The sequence below is a fragment of the Mustela nigripes genome, chromosome 9 (assembly GCF_022355385.1).
Source record: "Mustela nigripes isolate SB6536 chromosome 9, MUSNIG.SB6536, whole genome shotgun sequence".
Taxonomy (NCBI): Eukaryota; Metazoa; Chordata; class Mammalia; order Carnivora; family Mustelidae; genus Mustela; species Mustela nigripes.
In genome coordinates this window covers 89,217,607-89,242,087 of record NC_081565.1, presented here as the reverse complement: position 1 = coordinate 89,242,087, position 24,481 = coordinate 89,217,607, and the positions used below count along the sequence as shown (strand labels likewise).

Below are 24,481 nucleotides of genomic sequence, written 5' to 3'. Positions count from 1 at the left end.
CGACCGTGAGCTCAAACGCAGCTGCTCGCAGAGGGCGCGCCTGGACTGCTCATCGCAGATCCCACTCAGGCCGTGAACCAGGCGGCCTCCGTGACCCCGGGGCCCCTCCACAGCCCACCTGACCTCCTGCCCAGCTCCAGGTCCAGCTCCGTGGCCAACTCCGCCATCCCAGAAGCTTCCATGGCCCTGCACAGTCCTGGGGCTCAGGGGCGAAGCTCACTTGCTGTCCTCTCACAGCCCGCAAGGCTGCCAGGGCCTTGGACGCAGGCTGGACGGGGGGTCTGAGGCGTCTGAGCACCTTCCATCCTCCTAGACCCTTTATTCCTAGACCCTGCCTCCACCCCCACAACCCCACTCCTTCTATCAAAGCCAAGCCCCATCCATGGGTGCAAGCGGCCTGGGGGCAGGCTGAGCCCCCGCGCTACCCCTGAACACGGGTCATCCCACAGCCCACGCGCAGAACCGGCGGAGGAAGGTCACAGCTGGTGTTTGTAGCAGTAGAAAGGGGGCTTCCTCGCTGCGCCCGGGGTCCCCTCTCCTCCCCCCCGACCCCGGGTACCACCTGTTAGTGGCTCCCAGTTTGCTTTGCAGGACTTCTATCTACGCACATACACATACATTCTCTAGTGGTCAAACTCCAGTGCGAGTGAGAGCCTAGCATTCCGGTCGGCCCCTCCCGCATGCTGTGTCTTGGACACGTTTCCACGACAGCCCACAGGGAACAGGTTACGCCCTAGGACGAGACGCTTCTGCCAGGTGCACCGACCCCCGGGGGTCCGCGTACAGACTCCTTCCCTGTTCTTATCCCCGATGTAGGGCGGCCCCTTCTAGAGGCATTTGAGGGAGGTTTGCTGGTGGGTAGGACAGTGTACCTTTCAAGTCACCACCTAGTCAGGCTGTAAAAATCTGCATTCCCCTCTAAGTGCGTGAGGGTGGTTTTCCATCCGGCCTCCTCCGGCCCTGGGTTAGTCCGCAGAGGCGTGGCAGGGCTACCTGCCTTCCTCCAAGTCAGAGATGACGGGATCTTACAGAGTTAGCCTTCCTCTGTCGCAGGTGTAGGTGTCCGGGGGGGGCCATAGGTGAGTGCGATTCTCAGTTCTGAACCACAAAGCTTTGTGCTCAGACGAGGAGGAGGTATGGGTGGTCCTGATGAGCCCCCCGAGGGGAGCCGGCCCCGAGACCCCTCGCCGAGCCATGGAGCCCACACCTCTTGGCCTTGCCGCGGCTTCTCTGTGCTTGGGGGAGGGCGCCTCACTAGCCTGCTCCTCCCCGGACAGGCTGCCTTACTGGTTCACTGAGGCTCCTGCTCAGTCCGCCATAACCCGGGCCAGGAGACCCGAGCGCAAGGTGCTGGAAGGGCCCCTTCCGAGGCCTCGAGGGGGACCCTTCCGGCCCGGCCTAGCTCCTGGAGGTGCCCTGGCCAGGCTGGACATCCAGGCTGGTGGCCGGGTGGCCCCAGCAGCCAGTCTTCACACGGCTTCTGCCCTGAGCGCGTGTCCATCTGCACCTGGCCATCTGCTTCTAAGGTTTCTGGTTACCCTGGGTTAGGCACCGCCCATCTTCCAGTGTGACCTCGGCTCCATGGCAGTGAAGTGTCTGCCTCTCAGACAGGTGTGAGATGACTTTCTAAGAGTGGCGAGCCCGCCTCCGGGGCCAGGAGGCTCAGCGCACTCCTCATCTGTGCGGGGGAGCTGGACCTCGAGCCCGCACACACCCCTGATCTAGAACACTGAGCAAGGTGGAGGATGCGGAGTCCCCAGACAACAGCGTTGGCCCGAAACGGGGCTGGAGTGCTGGGGGTGTGTGTGGCTCCCTGGCGAGGGCTCACTAGTTCAGGGCTCCTCCCAGGGAGCGCAGAGAGGGAGCAGAGCCCGGAGACGTGGCTTGGGTCCGCATCAGCAGGCTCTGCCGCCCCCTTGTACCTGCACGACAGGCCCTCAGCCAGCAGGGCTCTGCCCCCACAGCTCTGCCCCTTGCACATGTCCCCGGAACCAACTTAAAGAGGGCTGCGCCCAGGCTTCGGGCTCCATGCCAGGTAGACAGGTGTAAACTAGCGGACCCCCCAGGTGGATCCGGCCTCGAGGCCTCCTCGAGGCCCTGAGCTGGGGCGGCTTGGGGACTCAGAGCCTCCTGTGCCCTGGGCACACACACCCGTCCTTCACTTCACCATGGCTGCTGCTCTGCTTTTCAGAAGGAGGGGAAGCTGCTGGGTTTTGACCCTTCCCCAGCCTGCCCATCTCCAAAGTGCCGACCTGGCAGCGGGTGCAGACCGGATGTGGGCGTGTTTGGCTGGGAACGGGCAGGTGGCGACCAGGGTGTCCCCCCACTCCCACCTGGGCCCCTGCCTCCTTATGGGCAGGAGGGCACCTGCACTCACACCGCGTCATGCACAACCATGTGCCTCCAATAGCAACGTAATACGGCCTTGCTCTGTGTATCTAGGTTGATGTTTAATAAAAACCAATATCAACAATAAAAAAAATAATAGCAATAATCAACAATAAAAATACAACCAGCATCTGTGTCCTTGGGACACACGTCTTGGCCATCCCCAGCGTTCTCAGGGGCTTGCACTGCGATTTGGAGCCGCTATACCGTCATGCCGCTCTTTCCAAGGTATCCTGTGTCCTCAGGGCACCCCCTCCCGCCTGGGGGTGAAGAGAAGCCTGAGGCTCCCAGGACTGGCAGCCGCTGTCCGGAAGCTGTCTGGGGGAGCTCCACCGAGCCCGGCTGGCTTTGTGCAGCCAGAAGACAGTTTGGTGGTGTCGCGGGTGCGGGGACAGTTGCCCCTGTGCAATGCTTAGGTCTCGCTCTTCGAGAGCTGGGTTAGGTCCAATCCCAGGGCCATGGGGCCCTGGCAGGCCTTGCTTCTTGTTAGATCAGGTTCTCTAACCCATCAACGTTTCCTTCCAAATCCTGGTTCTCTCTGCTGGGCTCTGAGTTGGTATTTTATAGACTGTTAAGAAATTCTTAAGAGCAATCCATATGAAATTTAAAATATTAAAATGTGTTTACAAATAGAACCATTAGTTTAGGGGAGCAGAGCCTTTAAGAGAGGCATCCCTGTGCTGGCATCTTATAGCAGTGGCATGGGGACCAGGTGTGCTGCGGGACCATCCGTGAGGGACATGCACCCCTCGTGTGGGCAAGCCTGGTGGCCCCGGTGTCTCTGAAAAGCCTGTGCCACTTGTGTCCACAGCGTGTCACATTCTGGAGTGCTGCGACGGGCTGGCCCAGGATGTCATTGGCTCCATCGGACAGGCCTTCGAACTCCGCTTTAAGCAATATTTGCAGTGTCCTTCCAAGGTGCCTGCGTTCCACGGCCGGTGAGTAGTGCTGTGACCCCCTTTGCAGCGGCCTTTCTGTATTTTACAAACTTTCCTCTCGACATCACTCGAGAGAATATCACAAGACGACCTCCACAGGGTGTGGTCTGGGCACACATAGTGAGTCACAGGGCCCCAGGCTCGGAGGCACCTGGCGGGGCCAGGCTGCGGCTCAGGAGCCCCACAGATGGAGGCCGACATATGGGCGATGCTGTGAATGTTGAGGAAAACATTTTCTAGAAACTATAGAGACGGTAGCCAAGGTTACAGGAATGCATTGTAATAGGTTTTGTGCCATTTCCTCTGCAACCAGCTAAGGGTCCTGTGTGTTTCCTCCTTGGGTCTGCATGGCACAGGTGTGACACATGCCTTGTCCTCGCTGTCGTAGTTCGCATGGCCATGACGCACGGCCCCACCTCGAGGCCCTGAGCTGGGGCGGCTTGGGGAGTCAGAGCCTCCTGTGCCCTGGGCACACACACCCATAGCCAGGATGAGCCTCGGCAGCTCTCTCTGTGGGACTGGCAGAGCCTGACACTCATGTCTGATGAAAGATTAAACATGAGGAGTAAACCTTCTCCTTGGGAGAGGTACCACCAAGCTCCAGGGACAGAAGAACGTTCAGTGCAGCATAAAAACATCCAGAGAAAGTGACGGGGTGATGGTGATGGTCTGTCCTTGATTGGGCTTGCCTCCTGAAAGCCTCTTCTGATGCTGTGTTCACCATCCATGAAATCTTATTTCTCCTGAATTTGTTTTCCACTTTTGCTCCAACGTCTGCAGCCCCATTTTCTGGCTTCCTCGTGAAGGCAGCGTCGACTTTTACCTTCTTTATGACGAAGGCTCCTCTCTTCCCTCTGAGCTTGCTGCCTTTCGTGACTGATGCTTTTTTTTTTTTTTTTAAAGATTTTATTTATTTATTTGACAGAGAGAGAGAGATCACATGTAGGCAGAGAGGCAGGCAGAGAGAGGGGAAAGCAGGCTCCCTGCTGAGCCAAGAGCCCGATGCGGGACTCGATCCCAGGACCCTGAGATCATGACCTGAGCCAAAGGCAGAGGCTTAACCCACTGAGCCACTCAGATGCCTATGACGGATGCTTTTAATCCATCCTCTTATCTCCTGGGAAGTGGCTTTTAAGACACCCGTTGGGGACATGCCTGGTAAGACCCCAATTTTTCCCAATTGGTGAATTCCATGTCCCAGAATTCAGACGCATCTGTGTGCAGAGAGTGGGGACAGAACGTGGCCGAATGTGTTTTTATACTCTTTACACACACCCACCTATCCATTAACTGCGCACACTGAGTAGAAATCTGATAGTTCCCATCCTCTTCTGTCGACTTTAAGTTTTCCATACAATGGGATGTAGTCATTCAAGTAGATCGGTGTATGTGTGTCACCAGAATAAACCTAAAAAATCTTAAAAGGAGTGAAAAAGGAAACATTTGTGGAAGTTTTAAAACCATAAATAAAATTGTGCCTGTAGTTTATGGATAAAAGCGTGTGTATGAAGAGTACAAAAGCGTGTAAGATTATTACATACCCATCATACAGCATCTGAGGACCAGGTGGTGATGGGCGCGATTTAACTCTGGCCGGTGGCCCCTCCCTGACACTTCACAGTGAAAATATTCCAACGTCCAGAAAGAATTTTACAGTGAACATCTCCCAGATTCCACTATTCACATCTTACTATTAATTTGGTATATCCATCCTTCCAAAGTAAGTTTAATACATTTTATTTCTTTTTTTTAAAAAGGAAGCAAACAGAGCAAAATGTTCACACTTGTTTAATCTCCATGGTGGAGATGTATCTTTTATATTAATTACTATGCTTTTCTGTACTTTGGAAATGTTGCATCAAAGTCAAATAAATAAATGAAAAACAGGTACAAAAATATGTGTGGGAGTTGCCTTGCTTCTCTGGGTACGTACTGAAGGTAGGAATTTTGTATAGAATTTTTTTATATTGAGTTTGAAAAAGTTTTGGGGAAAGACAGTGAAGTAGATGCGCGCTTGTCCGTGGCGAAGGCTTCGACTCCAAACACAAGTACGGGCAGACCATTTCTAAAGCAGACAGGAACCAGGGGACCCGACTGACACCCACGTGACCTCATCTGACAAGCTACTGGTCACATCCACTGAACAGGTCTGAGAGCACAGGAGAGGTGGGGACACTACTTTTGTTCTAGCTGGGGACAGCCGGCATTGTGTCCCATCCAGGGACCTGACTCTAGGGGGCACTGGCTTGTTTTTCTCCTGATCTGCCAAGATCCCAGCGATCAGCAGCACAGAGGCTTCTGTTGGTGGGGAGTGCTCCTTGGGTTTTCATCTCACTCCCTCAAGCCAAGTCTCTCCATCTTGGTTAATAAGAGCGAGAGGTATGAGAATTTGGTGCATCGAGCTCCTTCGCCCACACGGCTTGGAGCGGAGACATGGACAGATGGGCGTGGAGGGAGTGAGGCAGTGTTAGGGCCCACCAGGCTGCCCCGAATATCTCAGTAACATGTTCGCAGCACACGATTCGCCTTTCTTCTCTTGCGGCTGGTGAGTGGATGGCTTTTTTTGTGAATTATTTCTTGCTCATTGTATTCATTATTGGGGGAGAGACTCTCATTTGGATTCAGCACCCATTTCCAGCTGGAAATCAAAAATAGTTCTTTCAAATGAATGGGGATTTTTTTTTGGTGTGGTCTGATTTTCCTTGGGAGATTTTTTTTTTTTTCCCCTGTGATGTTTCTTATGGAAATCCAAGGTCATTTTCAACACAAAACCAGAGAAGAGCATGACAAACAATTCAAATGTAGCTAATGCTCCCTGTTCTGCTTTTAAAAATTAATATATAATTCATCTGTGATAAAACACAAATAAAACTCTTGGGTAGAACTCTTGGAAAGCATCTGATTTGGTGGCACTTCACATGTTCAGAGACAAGCGCATGTCCGTCACGTCCGGCCAGGACCAGTCGCCTCCATTTCCTCCTCTTTCTCCCCCTTCTCCCCGGGCAACCGCTCATCTTTCTGTCTTCGTGGATTTGCCAGTTTGGGGCATTTTGTATAAATGGAATCATACAGAGTTCCGTGAGTGGCTTCCTTCCCTTGGGAGGATGTTTTCCAGATCCGTCCACGTTGTAGAATTGACGAGCACAGCCCTTGTTGGGGCTAAATAACCCTCCCCCGGCCCCCTCTACCTCCTCTGGGACGGCCATTCTTCATTTTGTCCCCATTGTCCAGGCTCACCCCTTCGCTCGGGTGAGTGATGCTGCTGTGACGCTGTGCACAGTCCCCGTGTGGACAGCGTGCTCAGCGCTCCAGGTGAACACCAGGGGCTGCCGTTGCTGGATCACGTGGTAACTTTATGCTAACCTCTTTGAGAAACTGCCAACTTTTCCCCAAAGCGACTGTAGCTTTTTATACCTCGACCAGCCAAGTGTGAGGGCTCCAATATCTCTACGTCATTTTGATTACAGCTATCCTACCTTCCCCTGACTGTGATTTTCTTTTATTTTTTTTCTTTTAAAGATTTTATTTATTTATTTGACAGACAGAGATGACAAGTAGGCAGAGAGGCAGGCGGGGTGGGGTGGAGGGGGGAGCAGGCCCCCTGCTGTGCAGAGAGCCCAATGCGGGGCTTGATCCCAGGACCCCAGGATCATGACCTGAGCCGAAGGCAGAGGCTCAACCCACTGAGCCACCCAGGCGCCCCTGGCTGTGATTTTCATTAGCATTTCCCTGATGACCAATGATTAAGTCATTTTCATGTGCTTATTGCCTATTTCTGTATCTTCTTTGGAAAAATTCCTGCTCAGATCTGTAGCCCATTTATTGATGTAGGAGTTCTTCATATATTCTGGATACTAGTCCCTTTCCAGATATATGATCAACAAGTATTTTCTCCCATTTCCTGTGTTGTCTTTTGTTTTCTTGAGTGTCCTTTAAAGTACAAGGTTTTTAATTTTGATGAACTCCAGTTTGCTTATTTTCTTTCTTCGGTTGCTTTTGTTTTTGGGGTCATGGGTAAGAAACCATTGCCTAGTCCACAACAGCCAAAATATGAAAAGAGCCCCGATGTCCATTGACAGATGACAGATAAAGAAGATACACATACACACACACGCACACAGAGGAATATTACTCAGCCATCTAAAAGAATAAAATCTAGTCATTTGCAGTGATATGGATGGAACTAGAGAGGATTATGCTAAATGAAATATGTCAGAGAAAGACAAATGCTGTATGATTTTACTCATATGTGAAATTTAAGAACAAAACAGATGAACATAGGGGAAGCGAAGGAGAAATAAAATAAGATAAAAACAGAGAGGAAGACAAACCATAAGAGACTCTGAACTCTAGGAAATAAAGTGAAGGTCTGGAGGGGAGGTGGGGGATGGTATGACTTGGTGATGGGCATTAAGGCGGGCATGTGATGGAAAGAGCATTGGGTATTGTATCACTGAACTCTGTGATGGGCATTAAGGCGGGCATGTGATGGAAAGAGCATTGCGTATTGTATCACTGAACTCTTCCTTTGAAACTAATAATACACTAGATGTTAAACAAATTTAATTAAGTAAGAAATTTAAAAAAATAAATGATGAGGTTAGTTGGCACAAAAGAAGAAACAATTGCCTTATGCAAGGTTACAAAAATTTTTACCCATGTTTTCTTCTGTGTTTTACTTCAGTGCCTTTTAATTTCTTCTTATTATATAATTTCCTTGGCTGGAATCTCCAGTATAAGGGTGACTAGAAGTAGGGAGAGGGGACATTCTTATCCTGTCCTGCCCTTAGGAAGAAAACACCACACCCAGTCTGTCACCATTAACCACTGGTTAGCTATGGACTTCTCACATGGCCTTTATTGTGAAAATGTCCCTTTATTCAAAGTTTATTGAGTATCTTTGTCATGCAAAGATGTTGGATTTTGTCAAATGCTTTTTCTGTGTCTATTGAGATAAGTATTTGGTATTTGTTTTTATCCTATTGATATGATATATTACAACAGTTGACTTTGAAATGTTGAACCAATCTTGCATCACTGGGATAAATCCCACTTAGTTATGGTGTATAGTTCTTTCTATATTTTATTGGGTTTAGTTTTTATTTTGTTAAGGAATTTTTTCCATCAATTTTCATAACAGTTATTGGTCTACAGCTTTCTTTTCTTGTAATAACTTTGTCTGGTTTTGGTCTCATAATACTGGCCTCATAGATTGAGTTTGGAGATATTCCTTCCTTTTGTATTTTTCAGAAGAGTTATAAAGAATTGCTGTTAACTCTTTTTTGCATGTTTGATAGAATTCACGAGGAAGCCATGATGCAGAGCTTTTCTTGGAGTATGAGGTTTTTTTAAATTGTCACTAATTCAGTCTCTTTCCAGGTCTATTTAGATTTTCTATTTCTTCCCTAGTAAGTTTTGGTAGTTTGAGTCTTGGTAGGAATTTTTCTATTTCGTCTAGGTCATCTAATTGGTGTAGTTACCTGTAGTTCTTGCATCTTGTGTTTTAAGTTTGCCTGTGTTTAACTTTGCTGATGTTGTCTGTTTGCTCGTATAGATATGTGTTTCTGTTTAGTGCTGGATTTCAGCCTGAAGTACCTCCTTTAGCATCTCTTATAGGAAAGATCTGCTGTAATGAATTTTCTTTGGTTTTTATCTGGGAATGTCTTAATTTTTGCTTCATTTTCAAAAGGTAATTTTACTGGATATAGATTTCTTGCTACACAGTATTTCTTTCTGTACTTTGACTATGCCTTCCCATTGTCTTCTGGCCTCAGTTATTTCTGAAGAGAAATTAGTTGTAATATTAGTGGGAATCTCTTGCATGTGATGAGTGGCCTCTCTCTTGCTGCTTTCAAGTTTCTCTCTTTTTGGCTTTAAACAGCTTGATTATGATGTGTTAAGGTATGGAGCTTTTAAAGTTTATCCTTTCTGGGGTATTTTTTCTGTTTTTAGCTCCTTGGATGTGTAAATCAATTATTTTAATTAAATTTGACAAGTTTCTGGCCCTGAAGTCTTCATGTGTCTCCTTCCAGCCCCTTTCCATCCCTTCTCTTTTGGGAATCTCTCATGTGTATGTTGGTTTGCTTCATGAGGTCCATAAGTCTCTGAGGCTCTGTTCATTTTCTTTAGTTCTTTTTTCTTTCTGTTTCTGTGATTTGATAGTCTTAAGTGACCTATCTTTAAGTTCTGTCATTTTTTCTTCAGTCTGTTCACACCTGTTTTGAGCTCCTCTATGAATTTTTTTAAAATAAAGACTTTATTTATTTATTTATTTGACACACAGAGATCACAAGTAGGCAGAGAGGCAGGCAGAGAGAGAGGAGGAAGCAGGCTCCCCGCCGAGCAGAGATCCCGATGCGGGGCTCGATTCCATATGACACTGACAACTCTGTTTGGTTTCCTTATTAGTTAGCTAATGGTTAGAGATGTCCTTCAATGCTTGGGACCATTAAGTCTCCCCATATTTGCTGAGGACCGTTTGTGTATCGGGGCACTCCTCAACATTCAGCCAAGCTGTTGGCAACTCTCCTTCACCCTCTACTTCCTGCTTATGCAGGCTTCAACCAGAGGTGAGAACTAAGACCTTTTCACATTTTCCCTAAGCAGGCACACAACCCAGATCTCGAATACAGTATTACACAAACATGTGGTCTTCTTTACTTCCAGAAACACACTGAAGCTTATCAAAGTCCCTATGGACATCCTGTTGCCCATATTTTCCTTCTAAGCTTTTCCATAGCCCTCTCTTTGTTACCTACTGGTTTGTTATAATACCAAATGTTCTCCACTGCTTCAGGAAGCCACGATGTTGGACACTAGCCTCCAGTTGTTTTTTACAAAGCCACTGGGGAAGAGACTTTTTCCCCTGGACAAGTTCTGAATCAGGTCAAATAAAGACAGCCTTGGAATGGGGTCTTTTAGGGAATGACCAGACAGGTCAGATTCTCTGGAATGGGGGCTTTGAAAGAGACTCAGTGATGTTTGGTCCCCTCCTATGATGGCCAGGCTGCTGGTCATCACTCTGATTGTGGGCTGTTGGTTTTCAAGCCTACCGTGGAGACAGGAATAGGGCAAGTTAAAATTCTTGTGGCATTTTGTTGTTATAGCTGTTTGCTTAAACACACACACACACACACACACACACACACACACACACACAGAAGTTTGCTGCAAACTTCTGATTAATTTTCAGGGTTCTGAAAAAGTTGACCCTGAAAAAAAATTTTTTTGCTAGTTTCCTATTTGTTTTATGGAAGAGATAATTTTCAGAGATTTTTCACTCTGTCATTTTTTCTTGTGTCACTAAAATCTCCACTTTTTAGTTGATTTTGCTTTGACTTACTGAAATGAATGTTCTTGAGGATCTGGTTATCTCTAGCTATAAACCTTTTCTTTCCTAATTAAATGTCCTTTTGAGAAAGGAGTTCTTCCCTGTTTCAAATACGGCTGAAATTTTTCAGAAGGTTGAACTGCAAATAAGGCGGAAGTATCCGGCCAAACCATTCATCTGCTTTTCAGGGTTGAGATCTAGATAGTGAGGAGACAGTCACTAACTCTCTTGTCTGGGATAGCAGGTCCTCCCATTAGATCTCATTTTGAAGACAAGCTCAACTTTTGGCTAAAGCTCTGGAAAATCCTCTTCTAACAGAATGCAGAGTCTGGATGAGCCGTGGACTGAAGAGGAGGGGGATGGCTTGGACCACCCATACTACAACAACATCCCGAGCAAGACACCTCCTCCAGGGGGCTTCGCGGATGTGCGGCTGCAGGCCAGACCCCATGGCCCCGACACAGCCCAGGTAAGTCCTGGACCCCGACCTGGGTCGTGGCCGCCTGAGCTTTACTTCCTTTTTTCTTCCTCCACTTACCTGGCAGGCTGCGTTTCGTCCGGTCTTTGACAGGATGACTCACCTGTTTCACCTGTTGTCTCCCCTGGGGTGACGCCACGTAGACAAGAAGGGGAGGCTCTTGTTGTAACAGCTTACGGTGTTAATCAGTATCTTGGAACTATCCGGTGATTCTGGAGGTGGGAGTCTGGGGTCTCCTCCCTCTTGGGACAGCTCCCATTATGGGGGCTCAGTGAAGAAAGAGGTCAAGACTTTTAAAAGGCCTGGGGGGCTTTGTGTTCCCTGAAAAGAGAGTGGATGTGGGCCCTTAAAATAGTGAGAATTTCAAAAGCCTTCTCTTTTATTCATTTCTTTGACTTGTCCTCCAACTCAGTATGCCAGTAAGGCCATTGCTTTTGTAGAGCTATAGTATCTCTATTTCATTATAGAGAAATTTTTGATGTCACCTACTTTGTGCAAATAACAATGATGCTAAAAAAAGTGACAAAATAACAGTGACGTCAAGTGTCAATAGCTGTGACACGGAGACAGGCGGAGTGGGTTTGGCCAGGTGTGCGTGGCTGTGGGCGGCGAGATCCGACGCAGAGAAACGCGCCAAGCGAAGTTTACTTTTCGAGTGACGGCGCTGCGCTAGGAGGGCTCATCTTCGGCCACGCGGAGGGAGGGACGGCGGCGGAGAATGAAAACAGATGCCCGCGCGTAGTTCTGATGCGAGGCAGCCTCTTCCTCACACCCACGCAATCCTGTCTCCCCAAACCGAACGCCGACCGTGAGGCATGCAGGGGAAAGTGGGAGGAATTGGGAAAGCGCCCTACTCTCTGCTGGGGTCCCTTGTACTGCACCGTGGCATTTACAGGTGGGGAAGGGGGAGACGATGCCTTTTCTCTTTGTGTATTTACATGTGTCTGTAGTTTGCAGGAAAAGAGCAAACTTACTACCAGGGGAGACACTTAGGAGACCCGTTCGGCGAGGACTGGCAGCAAACACCTGTCAGGCAAGGTGAGAGGCACCGGGAGGCGGGCTGGGCTCGGCACACTCTTGGCCCGGCGAGGAGGTCCCCTGGAGGCACAGCCTGTGGGTGGGGGTCCTCGGCCACACGCCCCCCCCTGGGCCTCCTGCGCTGCTAGAATGGAGTCAACGTACAAAGCTCTCACTCACACTTAAAGGCAAAACAAGGCCATTGAAATGAGGCTGTTTCTTCGGCTCTGTTCCTTGGTCTGCGGCCTCTGTAAAGGGGATACGGGGACCCGGGAGCCTCGGCCCCGCTGGGTCCGCTCCACTCCCCTACCCAGGTCAGGGCCAGGGTCTCGGTCAGGCCCTAGTGGTCATGTGTCCACCCTCACAGGCCACCCCGTCGCATTTTGACAAGAAGGCTGGGAAACTGTCCTGGTCAGAGCACCGCAGCAGAGAACAGGGTCCAAAGAGGGGCACTGAGCCAATGGGGACCCACGGGAGGAATTATCCAGCAGCCTGCAGGGTCGCCCTCGTCCAGGGGGAGCGGTGCGGGGGGCGGCTTCCAGGCAGACTCACCAATGACCACCCTCTCCGTCGTAAGAAAGAGACGGCTCGTCTCGTTGTTGCAGGGTCCCTGGACATCTACGGCATGCCGGAGGGGAAAGCGCACGCGGCCCCCGGAGAAGCCCCCACGTACGTGAACGCCCAGCACCTCCCGCCTCAGGCCACGCCGGCGTCGGGCAGCAGCGCAGAGAGCAGCCCGCGGAAGGACCTCTTCGACATGAGTGGGTTGCCATTCATCCGGGTGTCCTGTCTTCTGAGGTCGCTTTCTGCGACGCCTTCTTTTTGAAACCTGTGCCATTAACATTCTTTCTGCTTGCAGCGTTCTGATGAGCAGCGATGGCTGTCTGCACTTTTCTGGGTTGTGAGTGGGCTTTTCGAGGCTTTGACCTTGGCTGACCTCTGCTTGGGGCTGACAACCTGGAGTTCCGGGGGCAGAGCACTGCCCCTCTTTTTGGAACGGACGCTCCTCTTGAAGAGCCGCCCGTGTGTCAAGGCAAATGATACACACACGAAAAGCACTCGTTTTTTCACTTAAATGTTGGTCAGCTGTAAGGGGACAAGTTCTGTATCAGTGGCTGAGGATGCCAGGGTGGCGCGCACGCCCCTGCTTCACAGAGCCCCCGGTCGGTTGACCAAGCCCAACACGAACGCGAGGAAGTGATCCGCCATCTGGCGCGTGCACACTGGATCGCTTTCCCGTGCGCACACTCACTCGCTCTCCCGTACACACACTCGCTTGCTCTCTCGTATTCCTCTCCGTTGAGCATCTCGTGTGGGTCACGTACCGTTCTGCTTACTGGGGTCTGCGAGGGAGCCAAACAGAGGGTCCCGTGGAGCGGGAGTAACCACGCTGTGTTCGCAGGTGACAACCAGTGCCCTGGTGAACCCCCACATAGGACGGGGAATGTGACAGGAAGCTCCTCAGCAGGGCGGGGACACATGCTGTGGACCCTCAGCATCATGAGGGCAGAGACGCGTAAATGAGCCAGGAACTCGGTAACGAAAGTGGGAATTGTGGCTAAGGAACTTCGAAGGAGCTTCCCGAGTTCCCAAAGAGCTTTACATCCTCATGCTGCTTTGTCAGCTCCCTGAGACTTTTATGGGCCAGAGGAATTGCTTGAGAATTTAACAAGTGTCTACCACAGGCTAGGCACCCGTTACTTTATTTAATTTCTGCAACGGTCCTGCATGCAGCTACCGTTACTATGGCTCCGTGGCTGGTCAGGGCAGCCTTGCCGGTGCGGCGTGCGCTCTATGGGGGCTGTGTGGGGCGGAGGATGTGCGTGCGTGCTGCCACAGTCTGGCGGCCTCCTGCCAGCAAAAGTCTATTTCTTCTCAGCCACTTTGGTTTCCCAGACAGTGGATTCCCATTCTGACTTGCAAAAATCACCACCGACAGAGGAATTGGAGACTCTTGGGGCTTGGAGGTACCTTAACGATCATCTAATCAAATCCCATCTCTTAAAACATGTGGGAACAGCCTCAGAAGTATGAAGCCACTTTCCCAAGACGCAGGGCAAAGTGGAGGCTCTCTGAGCCTCTGTTCCAGCTATAATGATGCCTCCCAAAGGCAGTTTAGTATGAGTATTTATGGTCAATTTTTACTGTTTATTTTAGTCAATGAACCAGTGACTTCTGGCTCCAGAGTCTGAGAAGAGATAGAAAAGACAAGGGCTTGAGATGGAAAAATCAGAACCAGAACCATGCTTTGTCGTCAGTCCATTTCTACACCTGCTCCCCAACCAGAGAAGGGGAGACAAGAAGAAGAAAGGGCCCTGGCGAGGCTGGTTGCTATTGAAAAGTCTGGGAAAAGAATTAAGCCAGCACTCTGTGTTGTTTCTCTTAAACCACAAGAGCTAAATCATGGTGGTGGTGGTGATGGAGCTTCTCCTGGTGTTGACGGTAGTGGTGGGATGACGATGGTGATGATAATCATGGTGATGGTGGTGATGGTGGTGATGGTGGTGATGGTGGTGATGGTGGTGGTGAGAGTGAGAGTGGTGATGAGGGTGATGATGACAGTGATGATGGTGGTGATGATGATGTTGATGCTGATGGTGATGGTGATGGTGGTGATGATGTTGATGCTGATGGTGATGGTGGTGATGATGGCGATAGTGATGATGGTGATGTTGATGCTGATGGTGGTCATGATGGTGGAGATGGTAATGGTGATGTTGACGATGGTGGCAAGTGATGGTGGTGATGACGGTCATGATCATGGTGACGGTGATGGTGAGGGTGATGATGGTGATGATGGTGACAATGGTGATGGTCTTCATAGTGATGGTGGTGTTGGTGATGGTGTAGAAATGCTATAATACAGCCTTCAGCTACTCCAGATAATCAGGAAAAATAGGATAAAAACAAAAAAATCTAATTTTGGCACCAGTTTTAACCTGATTTTATTCCCAGATTTGTGAACAATGTAACAAGTATCGAAATGCCCTGATGGGGGTTTCATTTATTCACCTGACTCCTGCCCGTTCTCTACTAACAATTGGTCTCCTCCTAGAGCATTTGTTGAACACCTGTGGGTATGGACTATATCCCAGGGATGATGTTGGACTCTGGGGATGCAGCTGTGCCCGTTCTCGTGCTGCGTGTCGGCATGGTCCTGTGTTGTCGTCATCACGCCTTACACTGCCACTGTGTGGCACCATGGGCATTTTTGAGAGCTTTTGTACATATTACCTCCTTTGAAAATGGAGAGTCGAGGTTTCATCAGATGTCCTTGGGGACTTTTCATGCTGCTGTTGTCTGTTGCCTGCAGTGGGCAGTGTGTCCTGAAGGGCGTGCGGTCATGCTCCATCTCTGACACTCACACAGACACAAATGAAGGCCACGGGGAGGTGGTGCTCCTAGCCTGGGCCAAGTCACACAAGGGCACCTGGAAAATGTCCATTTTCTTCTCTTTTAAAAATTTGCCAGATGTAAGAATTTTGAAACAAACATCTGATAGCTGGGTATAGGTTTTGCACTAAATCTAACCTTGCAGATTATCTTCCTTTTCATGTATTTCTGTTAGCATTGGCAGGTTTTCATTCAGCAGGAAGCAGATTTGTTAAAAGGCTAGCCGATGTTCCAGAAGCAGTAGGTGGTCTGTATAATGCGTGGCCTGGTGCAGCGTGCAAAAGGGAAGTCGTTCTAACTGGTGAGACGGAGGGTGCGTTTGAATCCCTGGTACAAGGCGCAGCACCCGGCTGTCTCGGGAAACCCAACTAGTCAGAAAAAGGTGCTGAAGTTTGGGCTGTGGTTTCTATTACCGGTCAGTCATTTTTTTTTTTTTTTTTGTCGGTTTGTTTCTTATGGAAGTTGTCTTGGCATTTCCATCAATCACTTTGTGCATTTTAATATTTGCTCTTCTTGGGGGTTCACTTGTTTCTGGTGATTGTTGTTGACAGAACCTTTTGAAGATGCTCTCAGGAACCAGTCCTTGGGGCCTGTGCTGAGCAAAGCGGCCTCCGTGGAGTGCATCAGCCCCGTCACCCCCAGAGCCCCAGACGCCAAGATGCTGGAGGAGCTGGAAGGGGAGCCTTGGTACCGAGGGGAGACGAGCCGGAAGGAGGCCGAAGGGCTGCTGAAGAACGATGGGGACTTCCTGGTCCGGAAGAGCGCCACCAACCCGGGCTCCTTCGTCCTCACAGGAATGCACAATGGCCAGGCCAAGCACCTGCTGCTCGTGGACCCGGAAGGCACGGTGAGCACGGGGCGGGACACGACCTGCCTCCTTAGAGTGGACTCCCCTTCTCTGTGCTGGGTGACTCACTTTCCCTCTCCCCCTGCACCTGGACAGCCCTTTCCGGGAACGTAGTGCAAACCCACCTTCTTTGGGCATGGGGATTTCCCCCACAGACGTACCTCAGGGAACATACATACTGTGTGTGCGTCTTAGAAACCTGGAACCATGACACTGCCCCCAGTGCATCTTAGACGTCTGGAACCATGACACCGCCCCAGGGACGTGAGATCCCATGTCCTCTTGCTCACTTTTCCCTCGGCACGAGATCTGTCTGGGGTGCTTCCCACACGCGGAATCGTCGCTTGGCTGGTCTCCCGGGCATCCCCCACTCTGTGGCCGCAGGTCACTTGTGGAAATCTCTCAAGAAGGGCTAAAGGCACCAGGAATCCTCTTGCGTGTTTCCCCCGCGGGTCTTCTAGGGCGCGTCCCAGGGCTGGGGTTTTTGCTCACAGGATATGGGGACAGTTAGTGGCACCGGAGGCTCACTTTTCCTTCCAGAATGGCTGGACTACCGGGGCGGCAGCTGAGCACCGAGGTTCCCTCCTCCTCCTCCGTGTCGTCCTCCCTGTGTGGCGAATCTGAGTGGTGGGACGAGGAGGAAAGCACGTCTCGGTGCTGGCTGTGTGGTCCTCTGACTGCATGTCCCCGGGTCCCTCCTGGAAACATCACGTTCCCGCCTCCCCCACGCTTCTCTTCTGACCGTCTCCCTGGACTCTCCCACTGGTTCTCAGCCACGCAGTTGCCACGTGAGCTCTCCCGTGTTCTCACGCATCTGATCATTTTGTCCGTGATGTTCTCCACCAAATAGAAGTTTCCCTTGCGCGGAGGCTCAGGGTATTGAGTTTTAGAGGATTTTCTCGCCTTTGGTCACAGACATACTCTGCTCTTCTATATTTTCTTCATTTGGCTTTGAAAGCTTTGTTTTTCACGTTTATGTTTTAATTCTGACTGGAGGTACTTGGAAGATGACCTAAGATGAGGACCCCACACTGTTTAGATCTGCAGGCAGTGAGCCAACATGGGTCCCGCGGACGGTCCTTGTGCTCCACACCCCATGCCCGGCGTGTCGGGTTGCGTCCTGAGTGCGCGCTGCTCCGTCCTGCTGACCTCCTGTCCCGGTACCGGTGCCCTGCCGCTCGGTCACTGTGGCTTTGAAACAGTCTTATCCCCTGGTTTCACGGCTTCTTCGTGAAACTCCTTTCTGTGCTCTCTAGCGTAGGTGTTCTCAGGCCTTTTCCCTCGTTGTTCGGGTTTTAGAGCCCGTTTATGCAGGCACTGAGAACGCGGGATTCTGGTAGGACCGGCGTTGATTTTGCCGATGAGTTTTGGGGACCGCCGACCGCGTGCAGCCTTCGGTCATCACGTCCATGAACATGGCCTGATGTCTACTTATTTAGCGTTAAGATGCCCGTTGTTAGAATTTAAAAATTCTCTCCAGGAGGTTCTTGTGCTCCTTTGTTTGGTTACTTCCTAGACTGTCTGGTTTTAATCTTGTTGAACGCGGTGTTACTTTGGTTACATTTTCTCAACAGTGACTGCTGCCAGGAGAGGAATATGGTGTGATCTCGTGCCCAGAAATCTTGCCGATGGCAGCGGTTTTTCTGGGACACTGGTTATGCAGTGGCAGGCACCAACAGCTGCGTCTCCTGCCTCCCCGCTCCCGACCCCACGGGATGCTCCCGCCCCACCGCGCTGACAGGGCGCCCATGGACGGTGACCGGGAGAGGGCGCCCTTGTCTTGTTCCCGGACTGAAAGGGGCTGTTGGAGGCTTTGTTCCCGTGAGGATGATGTAAGCTTTTGGTAGCTCCTCTTCACCTGTCCAAAGCTTGGCACTCCCTGGTCCATTCACTCCACAAAGTGCACCGACCGCATAGCTACTGAGGCCAGGCACTGGCTTGGCACCTGGGCTACGGCCGAGAACCAGGTGCAAAACACAATTCCTGCTTGTGTGTAAGTCATACGTATTAATCTCTTACTTTTGTCATACTGGATTTTATTGAATGCTTCTTCAGCATCGCCTGATATAATGGAATAATAGTGTGGTCTTTTCTTGAGTCCGTGAATGTGGGGATCTGCTCAGGCAGGTTTTTCTGAAGCTACGCCCTGGCATGAGCTCTGCTTGGTCCTGACGTGGTCTTCACGGCGTTGCTGGGTTGGGGCATCTAACACTAACTTTCGGACATTTCCAGTTGCACTTGCGAGGTGAGGTCGGTCTCCATGGTCTTTGCTGCCTTTTGTTTGTGCTGCTAATCTGGTTGGGGTGTGACCATTATAGGGCTCTGTTCACCTCTTACAACAAGCAAGGCTCACTCCGGATCAGAGAACCCTCCCTCCCCGTCTCACGTCACACAGAACCCCTGGGCGGGCCCCTACTTCCGCACCATGATTTATTTTGACCCTGAAGCCCTTGTCACAAACGGGCACTCATTTATTTGTTAACGTGCTTATTAATTGGTTTTCCCCACTGGACCATCATCTCTGTGAAGGGAGCAGCCTTAATCCTCGTGGTACCGTGCTGGGCGCCTCGTGCGTGTTTGACATGCCCGTGGCAGGTGAGGCACAGAGGGACGCGGGGCTTTCTCGAGAGCTGAGAGCCCCAGAGGCCACATGGTGCTAAGGGGCCTGTGCTACTGACGGGAGTGTGTGTTTAGAACCTGTGCAGAGCGATTTCCCTGTGCAAGGGCTGCTATGGCATCTGTGTTCTCGGAAAGAAAATACCCCAGCAAGTCTGTGAAAATATAAAGAGTGTAGCTGAAAATTTTAGGTATTTTTTGAAGATGAGAGGTTCACAATTTATCTAAATTATATCGTCTCAGAGAGAGAAGACAGTTAATGTTTTATTTACTCGGTCCTTGTCTGTGGACAAGAGGACAATGATGGAAAGACAGGTATGACCACTCCTCTACACGCGCACGGGGGAGGGAAGGTTAGGGAGCGGCCGGGCTGGGGCCATGAGCTCACAGCTGGTGTGTAAGCACGCCACGGACCCAGGCCGTGCTGTCCACGTGGCTCCAATTTTGGAGGAAAAATGTCTAGTGCCGCTGAGGAAATCTGCAGGTCACACCGCCTGAGAACCGTCCCTTTGGGAGGCTTTTTGCTGGGTGGGCTCATCTAGTTTAATCGATCCGGTGGAGGAGGGCTTCAGCTGAGAAGGACCTCATCCCAAATGTAATGTGGCTTCCTCGCCGTCAGGACGCCAAAATAGATGTGGAGCACATTCTCTTCAATATTTATTCATCTGATTTTCATGGGAATCGGTTGGTCCCTGACTATAAAGGGGGAAACTTGGCAGAACAGATTCCTCCGAGAAAGAAGGATACGAAACGGTTCTGAGTCTAAATTTATTGCAGAGTACGCCAACCTGCGCGCCTTCCCGCTGCACACTGATCGCACAAGACGGGGGCTCCTGGGGTCGCGGGAGTCTCGGGGGACCAGGAGGGCAGGGGCGGAACTCCTGAGCCCCCGGGGCAGGGTGGGGCCCAGGCTCTGCAGGAGCAGCTCGGGAGAGGGAGTCTGGGGCGCGGGCATCGCTTGGCAACACCCTCCCCATCCTTCAGTAGGCCCTCCTGAGTTTAAGATATTCCCCAAGGCCCCTGTCCCTGTGGCCAGAAGGGCCAGCAGACTGGGGCGGTCACCTGCTTGCATTTGGACGGGTGGCCGGCGCCTCCTGCCCCCGTGGCTGGTGTGCCGTGGGCTTCCCAAACGTGGCCTCAGGGAGTGGCACATTTGAAAGTACAGGCCAGCTTGGCGTTCGGGAAATCACAGAAGGACAGCAACCGTCCAGCGCCCCACACGTATTAGGATTTTATTTTATTCTGAGAGTAATTAAGAAAACAAGTCCCCCCGCCATCTCTCCACTTTAAAGAGCCTTGTTATTTTAAAGTGCTCTTTGTCTCGGGAGACTAGACGGTGCTCAATCAACCAATGACATGGGAACACTTGCTGGTCTGAGCGGCAGTCCCCACTCACCCGGGGGGGGGGGCTCTCTTGCCCCTCAGCTCTCCACCCCGACACGCCACCGCCACCACCTGCCTGCGGACCCCCTTCACCCCCCGACCCCCAGCTGTCCCAGGAAGGGGTGTTCTCCTGCGTTTACCTGGAGGCTGGGCGAAGGGGGCGCTGGGCCGGCTTCTCCCCAGCAGACCCACTCCTTCCCCTGTAATTACTAAATATTTGGGGGCAGGCTCCATGAACCTACCTAAATGCTTTCTTCCCAACCAAACCTTCATGCTGCTAATGAATTTGTCTTCATCCGTGTGGATTCGCGGCTCCCTGTGTGGTTTAGCGGGTTAGCACCGACCGCCCTGTTTGCTTCCTGCTGCTTCGAGCAGGTTTCGGTGTCCGTCTGACGTGGCCTCAAGTGCACGATTCAGTGCTCGTCAGTCTGTTCACAGCGGCGTGCAGCCGTCACCGCAGCCTGGAGCACGTCCTTCACCCACAAGAGGAGCGCCACGGCCTTTGGCCTCTCCTCCCCAGCCTCCCAGCCCCTGCCCCTTAACCTCCCCGGGGTCTCCCTTATGGACGTCCCTCTGGATAGAATCGTATAAATATGTAGACTTTGCGACTAACCTCTTGTCCTGAGCATAGTGTTTTCCAGGTTCGTCCAGGAGGTAGCCCGCGCCACCCGCTCATTCCACCCTCTGGCCGAGGATGGTTCCACCTATGAACACAACACTTTGACTTGTGACGGCTTTGCCGATGGACACTAGACTGTTACGAGCAATGCTGCCACAAACTTGATGTCCACGTTTCTGTGTGGACATCTGTGCCCAGTTCTCTCGGATCTCTAGCTCGGAGTGGGTTTTTTTGGGTCATAGGGTAACTCTATAATCTGTCACTTGAGGAACTGACAGATGGTTGTTCAAAGCAGCCGCCCCATTTTCTGTTCCCTCTTACAGTACCCGAGGGCCCCAGTTTCCCTGCACCTGCTCCTGCCCTTGGCATCGACCAGCGTTTTGAGTCCGGCCATCCCTGCGGGCAGGAAGTGGTACACCATTGTGATTTTGACTTGTGTTTCCCTGATGACTGAAAATGCCAAGCATCTTTTCAGGTGCTTCTTGGCTTTTTATGCATATTTTTGGAGAAATGTCTATTCAAACCCTTTGTCAATTTTTTTTCTTCCTTCCTTTCAGATTTTTTTATATTGTGGGAAAATACATATAACATGGAATTTGTCACCAAAACCGGGGCAGAGTGTAGTCCAGTGGTACAGAATGTGTGCGTGTAGTGAGGGTGCCGTCCCCACCAGCCCTCTCCAGAGCGCTCCTCATCAGACAAAACCGAAGCTCTGCCCCCATTAAGTAACTCCCTGTCCCTCCCAGCCCAGCACAAGGCATCCACTGTTCTCTCTGTCTCTAGGAACGTGACTCCTCCACAGGCCTCACAAGTAGAATCACACAGTATTGGTCCTTTGGTGACTGGCCCATTTCACTCGGCGTAGTGTCCTCGGGCTCGTCCTCGCTGTATCAGGTGTCAGATCTCCTTCCTGCCTGTGGTTCCGACGTGTGCGTGGACCCCATGTTGCTTACCCATTCATCAGTCGATGGACCCGTGTGTTGCTTCCACAGTTTAACTATTGTGGAGAACGCTGCTATTAACACAACACACAGGCATCTCTCTGAGACTCTGCTTTCGACTTTCCAGGTAGCCAACTCGAAGTGGAGTTTGGAGTCACATGACAATCCATGAACAAATATTTTTTGAGAAGCCATCAGTTTACAGTGGCCACACCATTTTTATCAACAGTTTGTACAAATTTCTCTTCATCCTCGCGAACACCTGGCTGTTCTGGTTAGGGGAGAGCAAGCATCCTGTAGTTTTAATTTGCATTTCACTGGTGGTGAGTGATGTTGAACATCTTGTCACGTGCTTATTGAGCATTTCCAGATCTTCTTTGAAGAAATGTCTGTTCAAGTTCTTTGCCCATTTTCGAATCAGATTGCTCGTTTTTGTTGTCGAGTTTTAGAACTTTATATATTCTGGATATTAATCCTTTATTAGATGAGTTGTACAGTTCACAGATTTATCCTTCCCATTCTGTCGGTTGCTTTTTTAGTCTGTTGATAGAGTTCTTTTAATGCACAAAAGTTTATGAATTTCATGACACCCAATTTGTCTGGTTTTCTTTTGCTGCCTATGTATTTGGTACCAAATCTAAGAAACCATTGGAAATTCAATGTCTTGAAGCTTCTCCCCCAGGTTTTCTTCTAAGAATATTAGGTCTTACGTTTAGGTCTTTGATCCATTTTGAGTTAAGTTTTGCATATGGCTTTAGCTCTGGGTACTTCATTCTTTCCTACATGGACATTCAGTCTTCCTAGTGCCATTTGTGGGAAAGATTGTCCCTTTCCTATTGAATGGTCCTGGCATCGCTATCAAAAATCACTTGACCATGTACGTCAGAGTTCGTTTCTAAGCCCTCTGTTCTTTTCCACTGGTTTATATGCCAATCTTTATATCCATTCCACACTGTTTTGATGACTGTAGCTTTGTAATTAGTTTTGGAATCGGGAGGTACGGTGTGAGTCCTCCAACTTTGTCAAATTTGTTGGTCTTTTCAAAGCACCAGCTTTAGGTCTCATTGATTTCCTATATTTTCATTCTGTTTATCTCTGCTTTTGTCTTTATTATGTCCTTTCTCCTGCTTGCTTCAGGGTTAACGTGCTTCCTTTTATTAGTGTCTTAAGGTGGGAGGTTGGGTTATTTGTGAGTTTCTAAATTTTCCTCCTGCTGTTGGGGAAAATGAGTGCTTGTGTGGGACAATGTGTTGGTTGGAAGGATGTAAGCAATTGCATACAAGACCGCAAGGGTGACCAGCCCCCAGGGGCTGATGTGAGCCTGGCACTCTTTGGCACTGCGTCCATTGGGTCTAGGAAGGACCTGAACTTCCCCCTTAATTTCAAATCTCAGGGAGGCCAGGCGGTGTGGCTGGATGGGTCTATATCCCACTTGAGTTAGTTGTATTTGGGCTGGAGCCTCTGAGGGTGGAGGGTCTACTGGTGGATCTAGCCCAAGCTGAGACATTAGACAAAGGGCAGCAGGTCTGAGGATGCAGGCTCTTGCAGCAGAACCAGATTTTAATCAGGAAACATCTCTGCCAGATGGCTTTGTCCGAGCCAGTGTGACCTTTTGGAAGAGGACATATATAATCATTCCGTCTTTGGTGGAGTGTACTCGTTAATGTATAATCTCTAAACAGTATTTCTAACTGCTGGGCATCTACTTTAAATGTTCCCCAGGCAACTCAAACCCACCATGCCTAACGCAGAAGGCATAGGCCCCACCGCCTTGCCCACTGCCCTGTGGATTCCTTCCCACACCTTGCCCCGCCCCCGAGCCTCAGCCTCTTCCTCCTCATGCATGTTTAGTTTTATAAGAAGCCACCAAACCATCTTCCAAAGTGGCAAGTCCCACCAGCAGTGAGGAGAGCTCCCGCTGCTGCACATCCCCACCAGCATGCGGGGTGGTCGGTGTTCTGGATTTCGGCCATTCTGATATGTTTGTGGTAGCTCGTTTGAATTTGTGTCTCTCTGATGACGTGTGATGCAGAGCATCTTTCCACGTGCTCATTTGCCATCTGAACGTCTTTGGTGCTGGCTGTTTGGTTGTTTTCTTACTGTTAGTGTTAGAGGAGTTCTTTGTATATACTGGATACCAACTCATTCTGAGATAATTCTGAGAATTATCTTCTCCCAGTCTGTGGCCTCTCTTCTCACTATGTCACTTGTGGAGCAGAAGTTTTTAATTTTAATAAAGTTCCTCTGATTATTTCTTTCATTCATGAATCAGCCCTTTGATACCATATCTAAAAAGTCTTTACCAAATGCCTGGTCATCCAGGCTTTCCCCCGTGTTATCTTGTAGGAGTTCTATAGTTTTGCATTTTTCCATTTAGGTCTGTGATCCATTTTTAGTTTCTGTGAGGGTGTGAGGTCTGGTCTAGGCTCCTTTTTTTTTTTTTTTCCCCCTTCTTCTTTTCTTCTCTCTCTCTCTTTTTCTTTCTTTGTTTCTTTCTTTTTTTTTTTTTTTTTTTTTTTTTTTTTTTTTTT

The 24,481-nt window shown here is 50.1% G+C and overlaps 1 protein-coding gene across 1 annotated transcript in view; it reads left to right on the top strand.

Moving 5' to 3' along the window:
• The window catches only part of SHC3 (SHC adaptor protein 3), an 87,540-nt gene that overhangs the window by 54,507 nt on the left and 8,552 nt on the right, over positions 1–24,481 (top strand). Inside the window, exons 7-11 of the mRNA XM_059412085.1 lie at positions 3,200–3,326; positions 10,975–11,125; positions 12,085–12,172; positions 12,757–12,912; positions 16,096–16,391. Coding sequence (XP_059268068.1) covers positions 3,200–3,326; positions 10,975–11,125; positions 12,085–12,172; positions 12,757–12,912; positions 16,096–16,391 — 818 coding nt within the window. The remainder of the gene's footprint in view (positions 1–3,199; positions 3,327–10,974; positions 11,126–12,084; positions 12,173–12,756; positions 12,913–16,095; positions 16,392–24,481) is intronic.